The sequence below is a fragment of the Aureobasidium melanogenum genome (genome assembly GCF_000721775.1).
Source record: "Aureobasidium melanogenum CBS 110374 unplaced genomic scaffold scaffold_4, whole genome shotgun sequence".
Lineage (NCBI taxonomy): Eukaryota > Fungi > Ascomycota > Dothideomycetes > Dothideales > Saccotheciaceae > Aureobasidium > Aureobasidium melanogenum.
In genome coordinates, this window is record NW_024470056.1 from 862,569 (window position 1) to 877,659 (window position 15,091).

Sequence of the window (15,091 nt, forward strand, 5' to 3'; positions counted from 1 at the left end):
CGGATCTACAATTTTTGCGTCAAGCTGCGGTAGAAGCTTGGGGAGAGATGAGAGATGAGAGGAGAGCGCTGCAAAAGGATGGCGAGAGAGTGTAAGAGGATTGGAGCTTGTGGTGAGCGGAGTGAGCTTTGAACTGTGTCTATGAGTAGCAGAAGTTGTTCAGATGGAAATCCATCGTCACTTCCAACCAAGACTTGGGCCGTGCGCCGTGCACCACCTATGCCACAAACGGCCATGCCCACGTGATATAGATCTGTGTCTGCTGCTACATCTTCCGGATGCACGAAGCCATCCTTTCACCAAGGTGTCCTCAGTCCATGGCATATCGACTGTTTTGGTACTCTCGTGTATGGGCAGTGAGACTTGGCAAATGGTAGTCGAAACATGTTATCTGATTGAAATACTACAGACTTCCTTTCATCGAAAGGCCTTCGGTTCCTGCCATAGGATCCTTCCTGGTTTATCCCAATCTGCTAAACAAAGACAGTCACAGTACAGCCATACAAATGCACAATACTGTCGTGAAAAATGTTGTCTCCACGGAGAGGACACCATCAAAAGCTATCTCTATGGTCAGACTCATATTCGATTTTCAACTGTGCACTTCGATAGCTTACAACAAGAAGAATTGTACCTCAAGATGGAGGATGAATTCTGAGTTGCAAGATTGTGACCGTCTTCAACACACGGGGAGGGTCAGGAACAAAATGAGGCATGCGATGGCCCAAGCTTGCTCACCTTGGTTTTCGCCAGCTATACAATTCAGTGTAGAAGGTAATTTTGGCGCATGCCTGAACTTGCATCTGTTTCAATCTGCGGGTAATACCTGCAAAGACTGCCATGTAGAGCCACAACTCCGAGATGTGAATCCCGCAGAGCTGATGACAGAGAAAGTGCGCGAGATTCTGTGATCGTAGTATAGTGTAGTGTTATGAAGCTAGAAGAGAGCGCTATTTGCAGTCTTCACAGTCCTTTGTTGCCTCGCCCGCTGTAGCGGCAGAGCTTTGAGCAGGCTCTGTTGGCTTTGAAGATGTGTCTGAAGTCTGAGTCTTGGAGGGCTTGTCAGAGTGACCGAGATCTCGACCTGGCTCAATATGGTTCCTCAGACGTTGTTTCAACACCTTAGTCTCTGGAAATCCTCCTTCTGCCTTTCTATCCCATAGTAATATCTCTTGTGCTTCTGCATTCTCGTCGGATCCAGGAGGTACGTGGGTCAGATAGACAGTGAAGAGGCCGCCCGAGGCGGGAATGAGGGCAATCTCGCCAATTGCTGTTCCGAAGGTCGACAGCAGTTCCTGGCCAAAGTATGCTGCTCGTAGCATCCACTTGCATTGGGTGCAGTATGAAATGGCAACACGAGGTAGCTTGTGCGGCGTCGACATGATGAAGGTTGTTCAGACGCAAATGCAGCTCACGATGGTTGGATGATTCAAGCAGATCGTCGGATTGTAGGCCAGCAACTCCAGATATTGCACGCGGTCGAGAATGTGTCGCTGGCGATGGTGGATGTTGAAGCAGGCGTCCACGGGTCCCTTGATCTTGGTCGCACGCAAGTTCGTCTTTGCTTCTCCAGCCTCGTCAGAGAGCAATCCCAATCCCCAAGCATGTCACTCTCATTCATTCTTACCAATTTGAGTCAACCACAACAGTTGTGCCTCGGATGCGAGCGAAGCCATGTAGATATCCCATCTCCTCGGTAGGTTCAGTTCGGTGAGCAATTACGCAATGCGAAAGCGTTGCCTCGTTGTTTCCTTCATCCTCTAGTTTTCTTGTCTCCTGAAGACCATGGCTCTCCCAACAGTGCCAACTCCCTCTGGTCTTTACGAACAGCGGCCATCGCCGACTGCTGGAATCGGAGTTTTTGCCATCGCCGGTATTCCTTCAGGCACTCGTATCCTGTGTGAAGCTCCGCTCTTTGCGCTTCCTGACGACGACGATGTCATAGCATGCTATCTTGCAGTCAAAAACCTGCCCTTGGATCAACAATCTGCCTTCTGGTCTCTCGCCGCCTGTGCGAGTCCTCCAGGGGATACCGATTGGATCGACGAGTTGCGAGAAGCTTGTGATGGTACCTTTACTGTCCACCAGCCTGTGAACACCACGTGCTGACAACAAGGTTCAGAAGATATAAGCGATCACGAGTTCGACGACCTCGTCAAGAAATACGAAGGTGCATTTTCGATATACGAGACCAATCGCTTCACTTTGCGCTATCCTGATGGCTCACCCATCAAGCTGGGAGTCTTCCCGAACGTAAGCCATTCACCTTCCTAGACTCAATCAGCCATATTGACAAGCAACAGGCTGCGCGCTTCAACCATTCCTGCTCGCCCAACGTCTACCACCGCTACAATCCAAACATAGACCGGCTCACCATACACACCCTTCGTGACATCCGTCCTGGTGAAGAAATTTGCACCGCATATATCGATATTTGTCATCAGACGGCTGAGAGACGTCGCATTCTGCGTCACTGGGGATTCAATTGCCGTTGCAGGGCATGCGAGGCACAAGATCCAGCGCGCGAGACTCGGAGAAGTAGACTGGAACAGCTCATGGCCGTCATGCAAAGGAGAGAGAAGAAAAGGTCTTGGGAGAACTGGGGCACCTGGGATTACGCAGAGGCTCTTACCACTGTGGAAGAGGTCATCTCCATCATGCTTGCCGATGGCTTGGAAGAGACGGACACACTGGGCGAAGCCTACGAGAATGCGGCAGCGTACAACATTGCCATGGGCTGCAGAGAGGATGCTATCAAGTGGGCGCGAAAAGATTTGGAGATTGAACGCAAGTGCTGCGGCGAGGACAGTCCTGAATATGCCAAAGCGTTAGCCTTGCTACAATCCGCCCAAGCAATATAGCATGGTGCTCCCTCCTCCGTGTGCCAAAGTCTTTGACTTCCAATTGAGTCCATGGTACTCCGGATGCGCAGAAAGCAAGGTATACGCTGTAAGAAGGCACGATCTTTTTTGAAACTATCGGCATGTCTACAGAGAGCCTGTGATTCGGCACTTCGCAGTGGACACTATTCTGTTTCTGATTAGTATTGTGCATGTCTACAGCTACACGCGTGACATAGACCCCGATTGCGCTTTCCTAGGACAACCGTTCAGCTATAGCGGTAACAGGTCTATCCGCAACAAGAATATTAAGAGCATCAGCCAAATCATAAGTTTCAATGATAATTTTCTGGCACGAAAAGGAGTTGCTGCCATGATCACTCGTTTGTTCACCATCCAAAACTGTGACGTCGAGCGACCCTCACTTGAAGCTCCGAGGCATCATGAAGCGACTCCGCACCAGGGAATGCCCTCGGATATTGATGGCATCAGACAAATAGTGAAAAGCAATTCAGAGATCCATTTAGCCAGACACAGACAAATCCTTCCAAATACTTGTGCACACTGCTACCATGCCTCTCCTGAACTTCCATCTGTTACGTCTGAAGGGCGACATCCAACCTCAAACCTTCGTCGCTCAACTCCAGAAAGCCGAGCCTTCCACTAAGGTGATTGTTGCATCAAAGCCACGCCACTTTGTTATCAAGACCACCACCCACGATGCCGATATATTGAACAAACCTTGGGACTTGATGCTCCTTCTCCAGGGATCCAAGAACGCACTCCCGGATTCTGTCAGCCAGCACATTGCCTCGAAATACACACTTCCTGTGGGTATACCATCGAAGCTACTTGCTACATATCCAGAGAAGAATGCAAGACTCATCAAGGAGGCCTCGTCCGCTGGTCTCACGGGCTCGCTGGACAATCCGAAAATGCCAGACTCGAGTCAAAAATTGGAGCTTTCGCCCGAGCTGTTGAAGTTCATGGAGCAACTTATGAAAGAACACGACGGCCCGGTCACCATGTTGAACTTCTTAAAATTCAAGCCTGACGGTAAACAAAGCTACTACCAATACGGACAGCACTTTATCGAAGTGGCCAAGAAGCGAGGTGGAGATGCAAAGATCGTGGGAAATGTTCTTGCTGATGCCGATGGGAAGAAGAGCGGATGGGATGAGATTGCCATTGTGCATTATGCCAGCATCAAGCATTTCTGTGATATGCTTGCTGGCGCAGACTATCAGGCTATCAATGAGAAATACAGACTTCCGGTAAGTGGAGATCTACCAAAGTCTCTTTGGATGTCTTGCTGACTTGTGCCTAGGCTTTGGAGGATACACTCTTGGTCTGTACTACCGAGTTTGGTGTGATGAATACAAAGGCCAAGCTCTAGAAGAGCGCGTGGTTGTTCTGTAGCCTATACATCTAGATTCAAGACTTGATTGCACGTTGTACCATCTGCTCATTTACGCCGAGGCCAAGAATTTCCCGACACTACCAATGCTGGTCTCACCTTTGACCAATTGAGAGTGAACAACATCCTTGTCGCCGTTTCTTGCATCTTTTGCTGCTTCAGCCCAGGAGGCAGTATGTGATGTACCTGGTCTGACCATATGGCTCTCGTCCGAAAGGCGCACCAACAATTGCTCTGTCTCAGCCGAAACAGCTGTGATCTGTCGTCGTAGGTAAGAAGTGTGCTGCATTAAGGCTGCTTCCTCTTGGGCAGTAGATCGGAGGACACCGATGTAAGGTAGAACTTTTGAAGCGAGCCCAGCATTACTCAATTCGTCGTTGTCGTTTTCCGATTGTTGCCTCTCAAGTGGGAATTTGACTGGTTCTGAGTCGGTTTTGAGTTTTGTGTTCAGGACGCGAACAAGACGTTCTCGTGAAGTGAGGTATTTGTTGTAAAGGTCCCGAAGTGTTGCTTTGATCTCGTCCAGTGACTCCGTCCCACTGTCTCCTGGCACGTCCATATCTTGATGCATGGACTCTTCGTCTTCTGACAACTTTGAAAGTTCGCCTTCAATCCATGCAATCAAGTCATCCCGAGCTTTCCGAAGAGCATACGCGCGTTTCCAATCTTCCGTTACGGATTGTTGATGAGAATTGGTGTGTGCCTTGGATCGGCCACCGCTCTGGGCACGCAGCACGGCCTTTTGCAACTCGAAGACATGAGATTCTGCGTCTGCCAATGATTCGTCTTGGGACTGTTGTGCAAGCGGTGGTGGTATCTGAGATTGCATACCGTTCAACAGCTCACTTGGGTCTGCAAATCGTGAATTGTGCCTGACATTTTCCAGGTTGTCCAGTGTCTTTTCGATGACCAAAAGTTTGTCTCGTCGTTGCCTTTGACGAATGAGTGCTACAGTCTCAGCGACCGGGTTCTCTTGCCTCTCATCATTATCCTCTTCTCCAGGGGTACGCTGTAGAAGGTCCAGTTCGGCTTTCAAGGCGTCGTACTGAGATTGTGCTTTTTGGCGTGCAATGAGTGCTTGCATGAAAGCCCGCCGTACACCATTGAAGGGGCTGTTGAGTGCGGCCTGTGCAGATGTCTCTGTTGTAGACAATGTCACTCTCGAGATGGGAACGTTCTGATCCTGGACATATTGGCTCAAGAGTGAATCTATGCCTCGCCTAATCTCGGTGACTTCCTCGCGCGGCCTGATATATGGTCTCAGGGCCTCCGCAAGCTCTGGTAGAGGACATTGTCCCACCAAATCTGACATGATTATGTGTCGTTGTGGTTGTCGTTGTTTGTTGATGATTTGATGGAAGATTGTTTGGCTTGGCGAAACATTTGCACGTGAAATCTGTAGATGAAACCATGAATAAATTGATTCTGGACATAACTTCTGCGACTTCATTACAGGATCCAAGGTTTCTTAATATCTGTATACTGCGCACACGTCACTGCAATCATTGGCAATAGGAACACCCCTGGTCGCTGTACATCAATATGACCCTCGGCGGCCTCAAGGCAAGCCCCGGAATCGAAAGCAACTCGGACTGTCCGGATCTAGAACTCAGAGCAGCCTCCAGTAAATTCGTGCTTGAATGAGGCATGCATGCAACAGGCTACCGACAAACGTCCGCGGAGGCCATCACCGACAGTAATACCCTGGTATAATTATAGGGCACACAGGTGCACAATGGCGTCGGCCTGATGTAATGCTCCATCAGGTGATTGCAGTAGCTGCATCGACTGCTGCTTACCATAAGCCATAAAACATCAAGATAATTTCTCACCCCAATATGATACTTCGCACGAGCTCTCTAGCCAGCCATCATGACGGATGTACCGGAGCATATGAAGGACTTTGTCACTGCGATGCAACAGGTCTACCAATTTCCCATGACTGTGGATGACAAGTAAGACATCCATTTAGCTGAGACATGTCTTCGTGACTTGACACCATGATTGAGAGCGTCTCGAGACCCAAGGGTCAATCATACCAAATCTGATCTCTTTCAACAGGCTCGACTGGAAACCGCCGCCGATGAAGGATGGCCATCGCGGACGCTACCTATGGACTGACGCATTTGGCGTCCTCAACTTCATCACACTTTTCAAGGAAACAAAACAACCACACTTCCTAGCTTTGGCTGCGATACTCGTAGAAACAGTACACGACATACTGGGTCGAACGAGAGACCTATCTGCTCGGCTGCCAGGAGCTTCGGATCAATCTCCGCTTTCAGGTGGACTGCGGATAGGCAAGAATGAAGCCCTTGGAGCCGATGGAGATGGACAATACCATCATTATCTCACTTTGTGGATGTTTGCGCTCAATCGACTTTCCATCGCGACAGGCCAGATGAGTTACAACGATCAAGCCTTATCACTAGCGAAAGCAATACATCCTGCATTCGTGTACCAGCGGGACGCTCTGCATCCACGTGTAGTCTGGTAAGCAGATACTGTACTATCTAAAACATGATCGATTCTGACCAGTTTTCTAGGAAGATGTCAATGGACTTGTCTCGTCCTCATAGCCGTGGTGAAGGTAATTTAGATCCGATCAATGGCCTCGTCACATACCGTCTTCTTCAACAAACCAGCCGTAATCCGAGAATATTACAGGGCGAAATCGAGGACTATCAAAAAGTTGTCGACACAAAATGGAAAGCATATACCTCGTCAGATACGCTGGATCTCGGTATGGCACTCTGGGCCGCGCACTGGTACTCTGATCAAGATGAATGGTCGAAAGGACTTGCAGATGCTGCTTTGCGTGATATGCGGGTAGTTTTCCATGAAACACATTACCTAGACGTGCCAATTGCTCAAAGGCTCGCCTTCAGAGAATTTGGAACCTGTCTCGGCATTGGCGTATATCCAACGCATGATCTGAAACCTATTGCTGGTCAAATAGTTGCAGATTGGAAAAAAGCAGATAGAGTGCCTGTCCCGACCAGCAATGCTGGTTTAGAATCTCTCGAGCCAATCGATCTTGTTATGTATGCTGCTGCATCATGTCCAGGAGCTTTCCAAAGAGATTATCTGAATTAAATTATAGTCTAGTATTATGATTACGAATGCCGTCGTTCCTCAGATTCATCCATCGCATACGAGCTCGAACGGTCTCTTAGCTGTAAGACCCTCAGTTGTGTCCTTCTTCTGCATGTCTCTGTGCAGCATCTTGATCCGCATGCTTTGCTGGATCAAACACATAGATCGGGAACTCCAGGAACAAAGTTCGCTTCAGGATGACAGGCATTCTCTTATAAAGAGCTGGTGGGAAGGGGATGAGGATACTGGTCTGATGCAGGTAAGCAGCATACTCATTCCAGCCTTCACCCTTTTCGTATCTCTTCTTCGCTCCAGGGCGTTCTTGCAAGGTTAGACCAGACACGAACATCAGCAGTGTAGTCAAGAAGACTGGCCCAACCACGCTGGAGAACAGAGCTGCCTTTGCACCGCCATGCACGTAGTTGTAAGATGCAGGAGTCACAGCGAGCATATAGATGGCTGGAAAAAACGTCAGATCGTGTATACCAGACATTATATCTGGCAGACTTACAGAATTGGATGAGAATCTCAGCAAAGTAGTTGGGGTGACGAGACCAGGCAAAGAAGCCCACGTTGCAGACAGCGCCACGTTCCTTGTGGTTTTGCTTGAATCTGTACTTCTGGATATCGCTGACAGTCTCCATGATGATACCAATACCGAAACCGATGACGGCCAGAATGTCAGTGGCTTTGTTGAAAGCAGGTTGGGGATATTGGTTGACAATTGGGCTGTTCAACACAGTTACAGGCATGCTAACGGTCCAGACCCAGAGCGTTTGGAAGGTATAGAAGCCCAGCATCGGCAGGAACTTTCCACGTTTGTCGTCAAAGCGGTCGTCCTTTCCAGTCTTGATGATTCGGAAAAGCAAGAATCCAGCAAGACGTGCTCCCCAAATCATGATGAAGATGCTGTCGACGATTTGGCGGGCTTCGTGCTGGCCATACATGGAGACCGTAATGATGGCCAGTAGGACAAAATTGGTACCTCCGGCAACATCGTTCAACTGATCAGTCTTGAACCCAACAGAGATTGCGAAGAATATGGCTTGATATCCCAAGCAAATCAAGAAACTGATGGCCAGGTAATAGTTATCGAGGACATGGACCAATGCCATGATTCTGCTCGGCTTTGGTTGAAGATTTCCAGTCTTTGACGTCGAATCGCAAAAAAACTGTTTGAAGAAAGATTCGATATATTCAATATTGTATTCGTTCTACCTGTAAGATCTGCAGGGAAATGGTATACAAGAACTATTCAAGGGTCCTCCTGTGTGCTTTTTGTTGTAAGCTGCGGATGTCGAAGGAGCCAAAAAGCCAAAAGTCCATGCCGTCATCCAAGCCAAGTCTGTCAGGCAGCCCTTTGCCAAGGCTCACGATACAGCGCGGAGAATGAGATCTGATGGGGTCTGACTTTGTCTCTGAGATCCAAAACCTAGAAATTTAGTATAAGGCGCAGAGGGTCTAGGTCTGCTCCTCAAAAGTCAAACGAGGAGCGCAAGCTTGAGCATGCATACTTGCTCCCAAGACTGATTTTCACCATCAGTCGTCGAAACAAGCAAGACCCTGGATGTGCCATGTGCAAATCAGACAAGGAAAACGTGAGATCAACTGATGACTCTCCTCCATGTGCAATACACGTGTGGATGAGCGCGACTATCAATGATCGTCTCTGGGCAACCTCAACTGATGCCAGTCCTTGTTTTTCGATCACCAAGTCGAGTGACTGCCATGGAGAAAATGTTGCAGGATGCGACAAACGAAGTCGCAGCTGCAGCAATATTATATAGGATTATTATACCTATATCTTTGGCATGATGAGAAGTGTTATAGCCAACACAGACATAACTCGTTCCAAGAACAGAATGATAGCCAAGGTAGGCCCGTGGAGACACCATCCTGTCAGGCAGATATTGACCAATCCCTGAATAGATGAGAGGTGATAACACACCTGCTAGCACCAGCCAGTCCTGCTGGGGATTTTGGTGCGCACACAATTACCTGAACAAGCATCGAAAATGGTACGCACCACGATATGAGCACATCGCCGGTTGCGGAGGACAACGAGTCAAATGGCTGGTCGCAAATCTACCCACTTATTCATACTTCCAATAAGACATCTCATCCCTACTGCAAGTGAAACATATTGTTGGTGGAAAAAATCTCGAAGAAGACATGAACCGAGCTTCATTATTTCAAATGGGCATTCAAACGTGCAATTGATCATCGGTGAAGCAGATATCTTGGAGTAATATATGGCGACGCACAATGCATAGCGACGAGTGGACCACCCCCGCCGTCCGATCCATGTAATAACAAGCGTTCTCCAAGCTCAAGACGGAGGGTCAAAGGTGTGACAGCGAACGGATCTATCCACAGCGACCACAACGATGTGTGGAGATGTCCACGCAATACAGAGGCACAGTAAATAGGAGAGATGGATCTGCGATGGTGTGTCGGACTCGGAACGTGCCTACATGATACATCTCGTATCTGCATGGGTCCATCCTGGAGAATCTCAGACCCCTCCGAAATCTGTGATATGCACTCTCACCAAGCCAGTTCTCTAACTGACCGGCGCAAACGGGGAGAAGACCGCTAGAGGCAGACAGCTCAGAGGCACGGCTCATGACTGGCGCAGACGACCCGGCCTAATTACTCGATTGATCACATCTTCCAATGCTGGGACTCAATGTTGGCCGGCTTCGACATCAAGGTTACCCCACTGCCTACAGAAGAAACAAAAAGTGATAAATTGTCGTTACCGTGGCGGTGGGTACGCTGTTCAGTTAGCACAACGGGACGGCATGGTTGCTCATGGGCTTGACGCAGGTCGTGGTTCTTGTACGGTGATTTTGCTTGGGATTGGTGCTTGTCGTCAGTGTTGGTGGTTGAGCCTCTCATCGCAGGACTGTATCACCGTCAACAGCATCATTGCACGTCACCTATAAGAAAGCCAAATTGCAAAATAAAACAAAGGGCGAAAAGACAATTACTCAACAGAGTGATGCAATGACCATGTGCAGCTCGAGCAAGGCCTGCCCATGTCAGCAATTTGTTCGAGCAACGAGTCTTTGGGTCCTGAATGTCTTCGTGAACGTCACAGTCGGATGAGTTACATCATGATCGTTGTCCTTCTCGTTTTGTGTTTGGGTCGCCGAGTGTGTGCTTAGGTCCCCGAGTGGTCGTGTGTGGAGGGTGCTTTGCGCCCTTTCGGAGTCCCAGGACTTTGTGTCATGAATGAGAGAACGACCGACATGGCCAATCATTTCCATCTCGGGGAGAGTCGCTTGCAGTCCGAAATCATCTGATTGGTTGTAACGTCCCACAACCTGACCCTTGGGCCCTTAGCCCTGGCCTGCTCGGAGCCATTTTGCTGGCCCCTCGTATTACACGCGTCATATTTGGGCGCACACTTCAACCGAACTTAGCCGTCCAAGGGCCAAGGGAATTCGAGGTGCGACCCCGTCTGGCAAGCCTTAGACGTTGATGGCGTCGATTAGCGTACCTCTAGCTCGCCCGAGTCATGTTTTGGCAGGTTCATAATCAGCAGCCTCGTAAGAGTCATGAAACCATAATATGTCGTGCTCGGTGAAATGGACGTCACGATATGTGTGGTTGAGGTGGTTGCAAGTTCATGAGGTATTCAATAAGAGGTTGTGGGATCATACCACTTCTCATTCAGTAGCTTCTCGTTGGTTACTATTGTACAAAATATACCACCAGTCTTGAGAAGAAAACAAAAACAAAAGCAAATCATGTTGCGCCATGTACGCCTGTAGTGAAATCCACAAAAAGCCATCTCCAAATCCATGGGTATCATGTAGAAAGTGTAGCGATTGACGATGAAAGGTATTAGTGTTAGAAGGTTCATGAGTCCAAACTCCAGGTCGGACAAGAAAGAATACAGCCATCCGAATGACAGATGGGCGCATAAAGGACGCCAGCGTATTTTGGCATCGAAGAGGCTGGCCGCGTCGGGGAGGACGTGGTGCCCAAGCCAGATAATAATACAGATGAGGCAATGCGAGTCATCAAAGGAACCAGATTGTGTGATCGAGAGCGCCGACGACAAGATCTATGTCAGACGCAAGCTGGCGCTGCGCGCTTACTCGTCATCGGGAGAGGCGTGCGAGTCCTCGCCCTTGTGCACCTTACGGTGGCGTCTGAGGTTGGAAACGACCGAGAAGTGGCGACCACATCCCTCAACGTCGCAAGCAAACGCTGTCTTGAGTTAGCTAACTTGCGTGCAACATGTCAAATTGGATTCAAGACTTACGCTTTTCGCCAGTGTGGCTGTACATGTGGGTCTGGAGAGAGCTGGGACGAGTGAAGCGCTTGTCGCAAATCTTGCACTTGTGCTTCTTCTGCGAGCTCGAAGAAACCTTTGAGCTGAACTGGCCCATCATGGATTGAGGTGCAGGAGGCAAAGCAACGCCACCTGCAAGACCAGTGGGACGAGGCAATGTGCGAGATGATGTGTCGACAGACTCGCTGGCCGAGCTGTAGTCACCATATGAAGCCTCGCTGACGGAGCCATAGTATGAGGATGGGTAGGTGCTGGCTGACGAAATTGAAGAGTGGGCGGAATGTGTTGAGGGGAAGCCATATGAGTCAGATGAGCTTCTGCTCGAGCCCTGGTTCCCATAGATGTTTCTTGGAGTGATATCCTGGCTCATGGCAACCATGCCTCTGCTGGCGTCGAGGGCATCACTGAAGCTGTTGCGCTGTTCAGTCTCGTTGGAAGCGCTCAGTCTGTTGATGTCAATTAAACTGCTCTGGCGGTGCTTCTGGGCGAGCACAGGGTTTCCAAGGAAACTGGTGGAGGCTACTGACGGGTGCGAGGAGCGACGATCCTGGTTGTAGGTGGCATATGATGTGGTGTTGGGGTACTCGCGAGCGTAGTGAGGGGCAGAAGTAGGGGCGTACAGGGCGCCAGACGAGGGACCAGAGGTCACATAGGTCGAACCATAGGGGCGAGGAGCACTGAGACCGTCTTGGTCTGGTAAGCTGGATTGCGCATAGAGAGCATCCAAAGAGTCAATACCTGAAGCCAGAGTAGGAGCCGGCATGGCACTTGAGTGCATGGGCATAGATACACTAACACTGGGGGCTCTTGCCACCAAGTGATGTGCGCCGGGATCGCTGACCATCGAAGGCTGAGGCAACGATGTAGCATACATGTGGCTCGGCGCAGGGCCGGATACCCATGGGTTGGTGAAATGCGGCGCGGGGTAGCGCAAGTGGTCGTAAGACAGGCCAGGGACCTGCTGGCGGTTGTCGACAGCCATTGCCATTGTGGATAGAAGAATAAGAAGGAGTGTATGAGAGGGATAGGGCAAGGAAGGAACAATGAGCGGTGTTGATGTTGTTGATGGAGTGGTTGGTAGAGGGCGAGACTCGCAGCGCGTGTCGATGGTTTAAGGATCAACGCTGGAGATGGGTTCACAGAACGTGGAGAGGACGATCAGTGTGCGTCCAACGAGGGGATTTCGGACGGAGGGTAGATGAGGTTGGGGTGCTGATAGCAGACGAGTCTCAAAGAGGCAAAAGATTTATCGTCTTTGGGTCTTGGGACTTGTGCGGAGGTCGTAGTCGTTTCAAGTCATGGTCAAAAGGTGGGCCGGTTCATGAAAATGTAGAGGATCACCGTCGACGATCAGCGGGGAGCAGAGGTAGAAATACGCACCTGCTTCAGCGAGTCACCACTGACGTCGACTTACAGGCCGATGTGGCTGTTTTAGCTCCCTGCAGGGCTCAACCTTCGCAGCCAATCGCCATTGACTGCCTGTCTCCACCCTGTCCATTCCTAGCCTTGTTTAGCGCAGCGGCCCTCTTGACTCGTTAGGTTGTGGGTTTACGACTGTGCATACATATCTCCGAATGAGAGCGGTTCATTGATTGATGAGATTCACCTTGTGTCAAAGTTTACACTGCCACCTCCACATCTTTTGGCTTCTTGCTATCTCTGCTGGGCTCTGCTGCTGCTTCTTGCTGCTCCAAGCACCCTCTTCTGCTACTAACAAGAGATTGCCAACCTGTCGCTCCGTTTATCTGGAACTTGTCCTGTGCATCGCATCGGTGCAGCATTCTCAGATCATTTGTTTACCATTCAGCTGGCCTTTGCTGCCTTCAATTCAATTCCAATCCGACTCTTCCAGCTCGTTGCTTGCCTGGGCTTTGCGGACCGTCCGGCGAGTTGACTTTTGACTCGTTGTTATTTGCCTCTTGTTGTTGCTCGTCCGGGTGTCTGTCGTACCTTCGTACGAAAGCAAAAAAGCCGTTGTCGGACTCAATACCTCTTGCCATTGACTGGCTGCATATCGACGCTTGGACATGGCGTTTGGCTGGCAGCTTGGTGGCTTACGGAGGTGGAGATTCCGTCTGAAGCTAAGACATTAACCATAATGTAGCCCATTAACCCCTTGTCTTGTTCGTTGCCAGCAACGCCATTATTCCCTTGGGCTCGAGCTTCCAAGCCACTTGTAGCTGCTTAGCTGCGAAAGGTATGTTTCGAAAAACGCCGCAGCCGTAATCGGGCGTGCAAGCGTCCCAGAGCTTTATCGTCATGCCTCATTCGGATTACCCCAATAAACACCCGTCACTGACTCTTATACACTTTGATGGCGTTTGCTTTTGCACTTCGCCTAGAGAGTGTGAGTAAGCCACCAACGGCCATGGCCCACAACGTTGTCAAATTCCATGGTACTGTGATTAAAGATTAGTGGAAACATTGCTTGCCACAAAAGTCTGAACAGAGCGACGCAGCTGCCAGCGGTGCCCAGGACGTCGTTGCGGTCAAAAGGCACACTACATGCCGATCGTTCCGCCAGCCACACTTTAAGTGCACCGCTCTTGTTCGTACCCCTCGACCGTCGTAACCCAAGGTTGCAATATGCCGGTCGGGACTTTTTGCACCAGCTTCCATGCGACGGCTCTAAGAAGAAAAATAGACCCAGCAGTACGAACTACGAAGTCTTAGTTGGCTTTTCCTCCCAACGGTCGCAGAAAACACACTCAAGAGCATTCTTGCTTGATTGGTGGCGTTCCAGGACCATAATGCTCAGGTGCGCGTGTGATACATGCGTACGACGGTCTGCTAGTTAGCTGCATCTGATGAGTTGCTTGCGCTCCTTGCTCAGAAATCGCCCAAATTGGGATTCTTCAGCGTCCCCTTTTCGTTTTGCTATGGTCCTTATCTGGTCTGCGATTCATTCATACATGACTCTTTTTGCACTGCTAGTCCTGTCAAACGCGGGATCTGTCACGCGGCCCATTAGATGCGGCTGATAGTCGGGGTCATTCCCATAAGGCGTTGTGAGATAGAGTTGGGCCAGCCAGAATTGTGGACTTTTTGTGTCGTGCGAACGGAGCACTTCCCATGTGCTCTCAACATGTCCGAGCTATCGACGGTCCTTTCCCCGACCCATCTCGTTGGTGCTTGTCTGGACCATCTTTTGGGCTTGGGAAATCTCAATGGCATATCCCATTCGCGCGCGACCTTAGGTGGCTATTGAGCCCAGTGTCTTGGCTACGGTGGGATCGCTCAAACCTTGTTTCCCGTGTCGTCCACATGCGTGTGCCCACCCTCTCTCGATCTCTACGTCCGTAAGATGGTTATCTGTAGTAGCATACCAGCGTCTCTTTGCGCGAATTCTCTCTTGCTAATGCCTCTCTTCCATTCGTGCGATGCGGTACGATCAAATCTATTGGAATTGGTTGCATGCCAAGTTTGCGCTCC

At 49.9% G+C, this 15,091-nt stretch overlaps 7 protein-coding genes across 7 annotated transcripts; 3 read left to right on the forward strand and 4 right to left on the reverse strand.

Moving 5' to 3' along the window:
* Window positions 1–950: 950 nt before the first annotated feature.
* M437DRAFT_43131 (uncharacterized protein) lies at window positions 951–1,382 on the reverse strand (the record flags this gene model as incomplete). Its single annotated transcript, XM_041020689.1, has 1 exon — window positions 951–1,382. One exon carries the CDS (start codon window positions 1,380–1,382, stop codon window positions 951–953), a length of 432 nt encoding a protein of 143 aa, XP_040882386.1.
* Window positions 1,383–1,785: 403 nt separating this feature from the next.
* M437DRAFT_41845 (SET domain-containing protein) lies at window positions 1,786–2,861 on the forward strand (the record flags this gene model as incomplete). Its single annotated transcript, XM_041020456.1, has 3 exons — window positions 1,786–2,068; window positions 2,123–2,253; window positions 2,304–2,861. The coding sequence occupies 3 exons, from the start codon at window positions 1,786–1,788 to the stop codon at window positions 2,859–2,861; spliced, it is 972 nt and encodes a 323-aa protein (XP_040882387.1).
* Window positions 2,862–3,412: 551 nt separating this feature from the next.
* Window positions 3,413–4,236, forward strand: M437DRAFT_63981 (uncharacterized protein; the record flags this gene model as incomplete). Its single annotated transcript, XM_041024339.1, has 2 exons — window positions 3,413–4,114; window positions 4,168–4,236. The coding sequence occupies 2 exons, from the start codon at window positions 3,413–3,415 to the stop codon at window positions 4,234–4,236; spliced, it is 771 nt and encodes a 256-aa protein (XP_040882388.1).
* A 73-nt stretch (window positions 4,237–4,309) lies between these two features.
* M437DRAFT_42425 (uncharacterized protein) lies at window positions 4,310–5,569 on the reverse strand (the record flags this gene model as incomplete). Its single annotated transcript, XM_041020571.1, has 1 exon — window positions 4,310–5,569. One exon carries the CDS (start codon window positions 5,567–5,569, stop codon window positions 4,310–4,312), a length of 1,260 nt encoding a protein of 419 aa, XP_040882389.1.
* A 560-nt stretch (window positions 5,570–6,129) lies between these two features.
* Window positions 6,130–7,353, forward strand: M437DRAFT_73296 (uncharacterized protein; the record flags this gene model as incomplete). Its single annotated transcript, XM_041026001.1, has 3 exons — window positions 6,130–6,212; window positions 6,319–6,750; window positions 6,804–7,353. The coding sequence occupies 3 exons, from the start codon at window positions 6,130–6,132 to the stop codon at window positions 7,351–7,353; spliced, it is 1,065 nt and encodes a 354-aa protein (XP_040882390.1).
* Window positions 7,354–7,444: 91 nt separating this feature from the next.
* M437DRAFT_63984 (oxidoreductase-like protein) lies at window positions 7,445–8,468 on the reverse strand (the record flags this gene model as incomplete). The annotated part of the gene is made up of 2 exons (XM_041024340.1): window positions 7,445–7,812; window positions 7,865–8,468. 2 exons carry the CDS (start codon window positions 8,466–8,468, stop codon window positions 7,445–7,447), a joined length of 972 nt encoding a protein of 323 aa, XP_040882391.1.
* A 2,990-nt stretch (window positions 8,469–11,458) lies between these two features.
* M437DRAFT_42614 (uncharacterized protein) lies at window positions 11,459–12,647 on the reverse strand (the record flags this gene model as incomplete). Its single annotated transcript, XM_041020611.1, has 3 exons — window positions 11,459–11,574; window positions 11,630–12,352; window positions 12,398–12,647. 3 exons carry the CDS (start codon window positions 12,645–12,647, stop codon window positions 11,459–11,461), a joined length of 1,089 nt encoding a protein of 362 aa, XP_040882392.1.
* Between the last annotated feature and the right edge of the window lie 2,444 nt (window positions 12,648–15,091).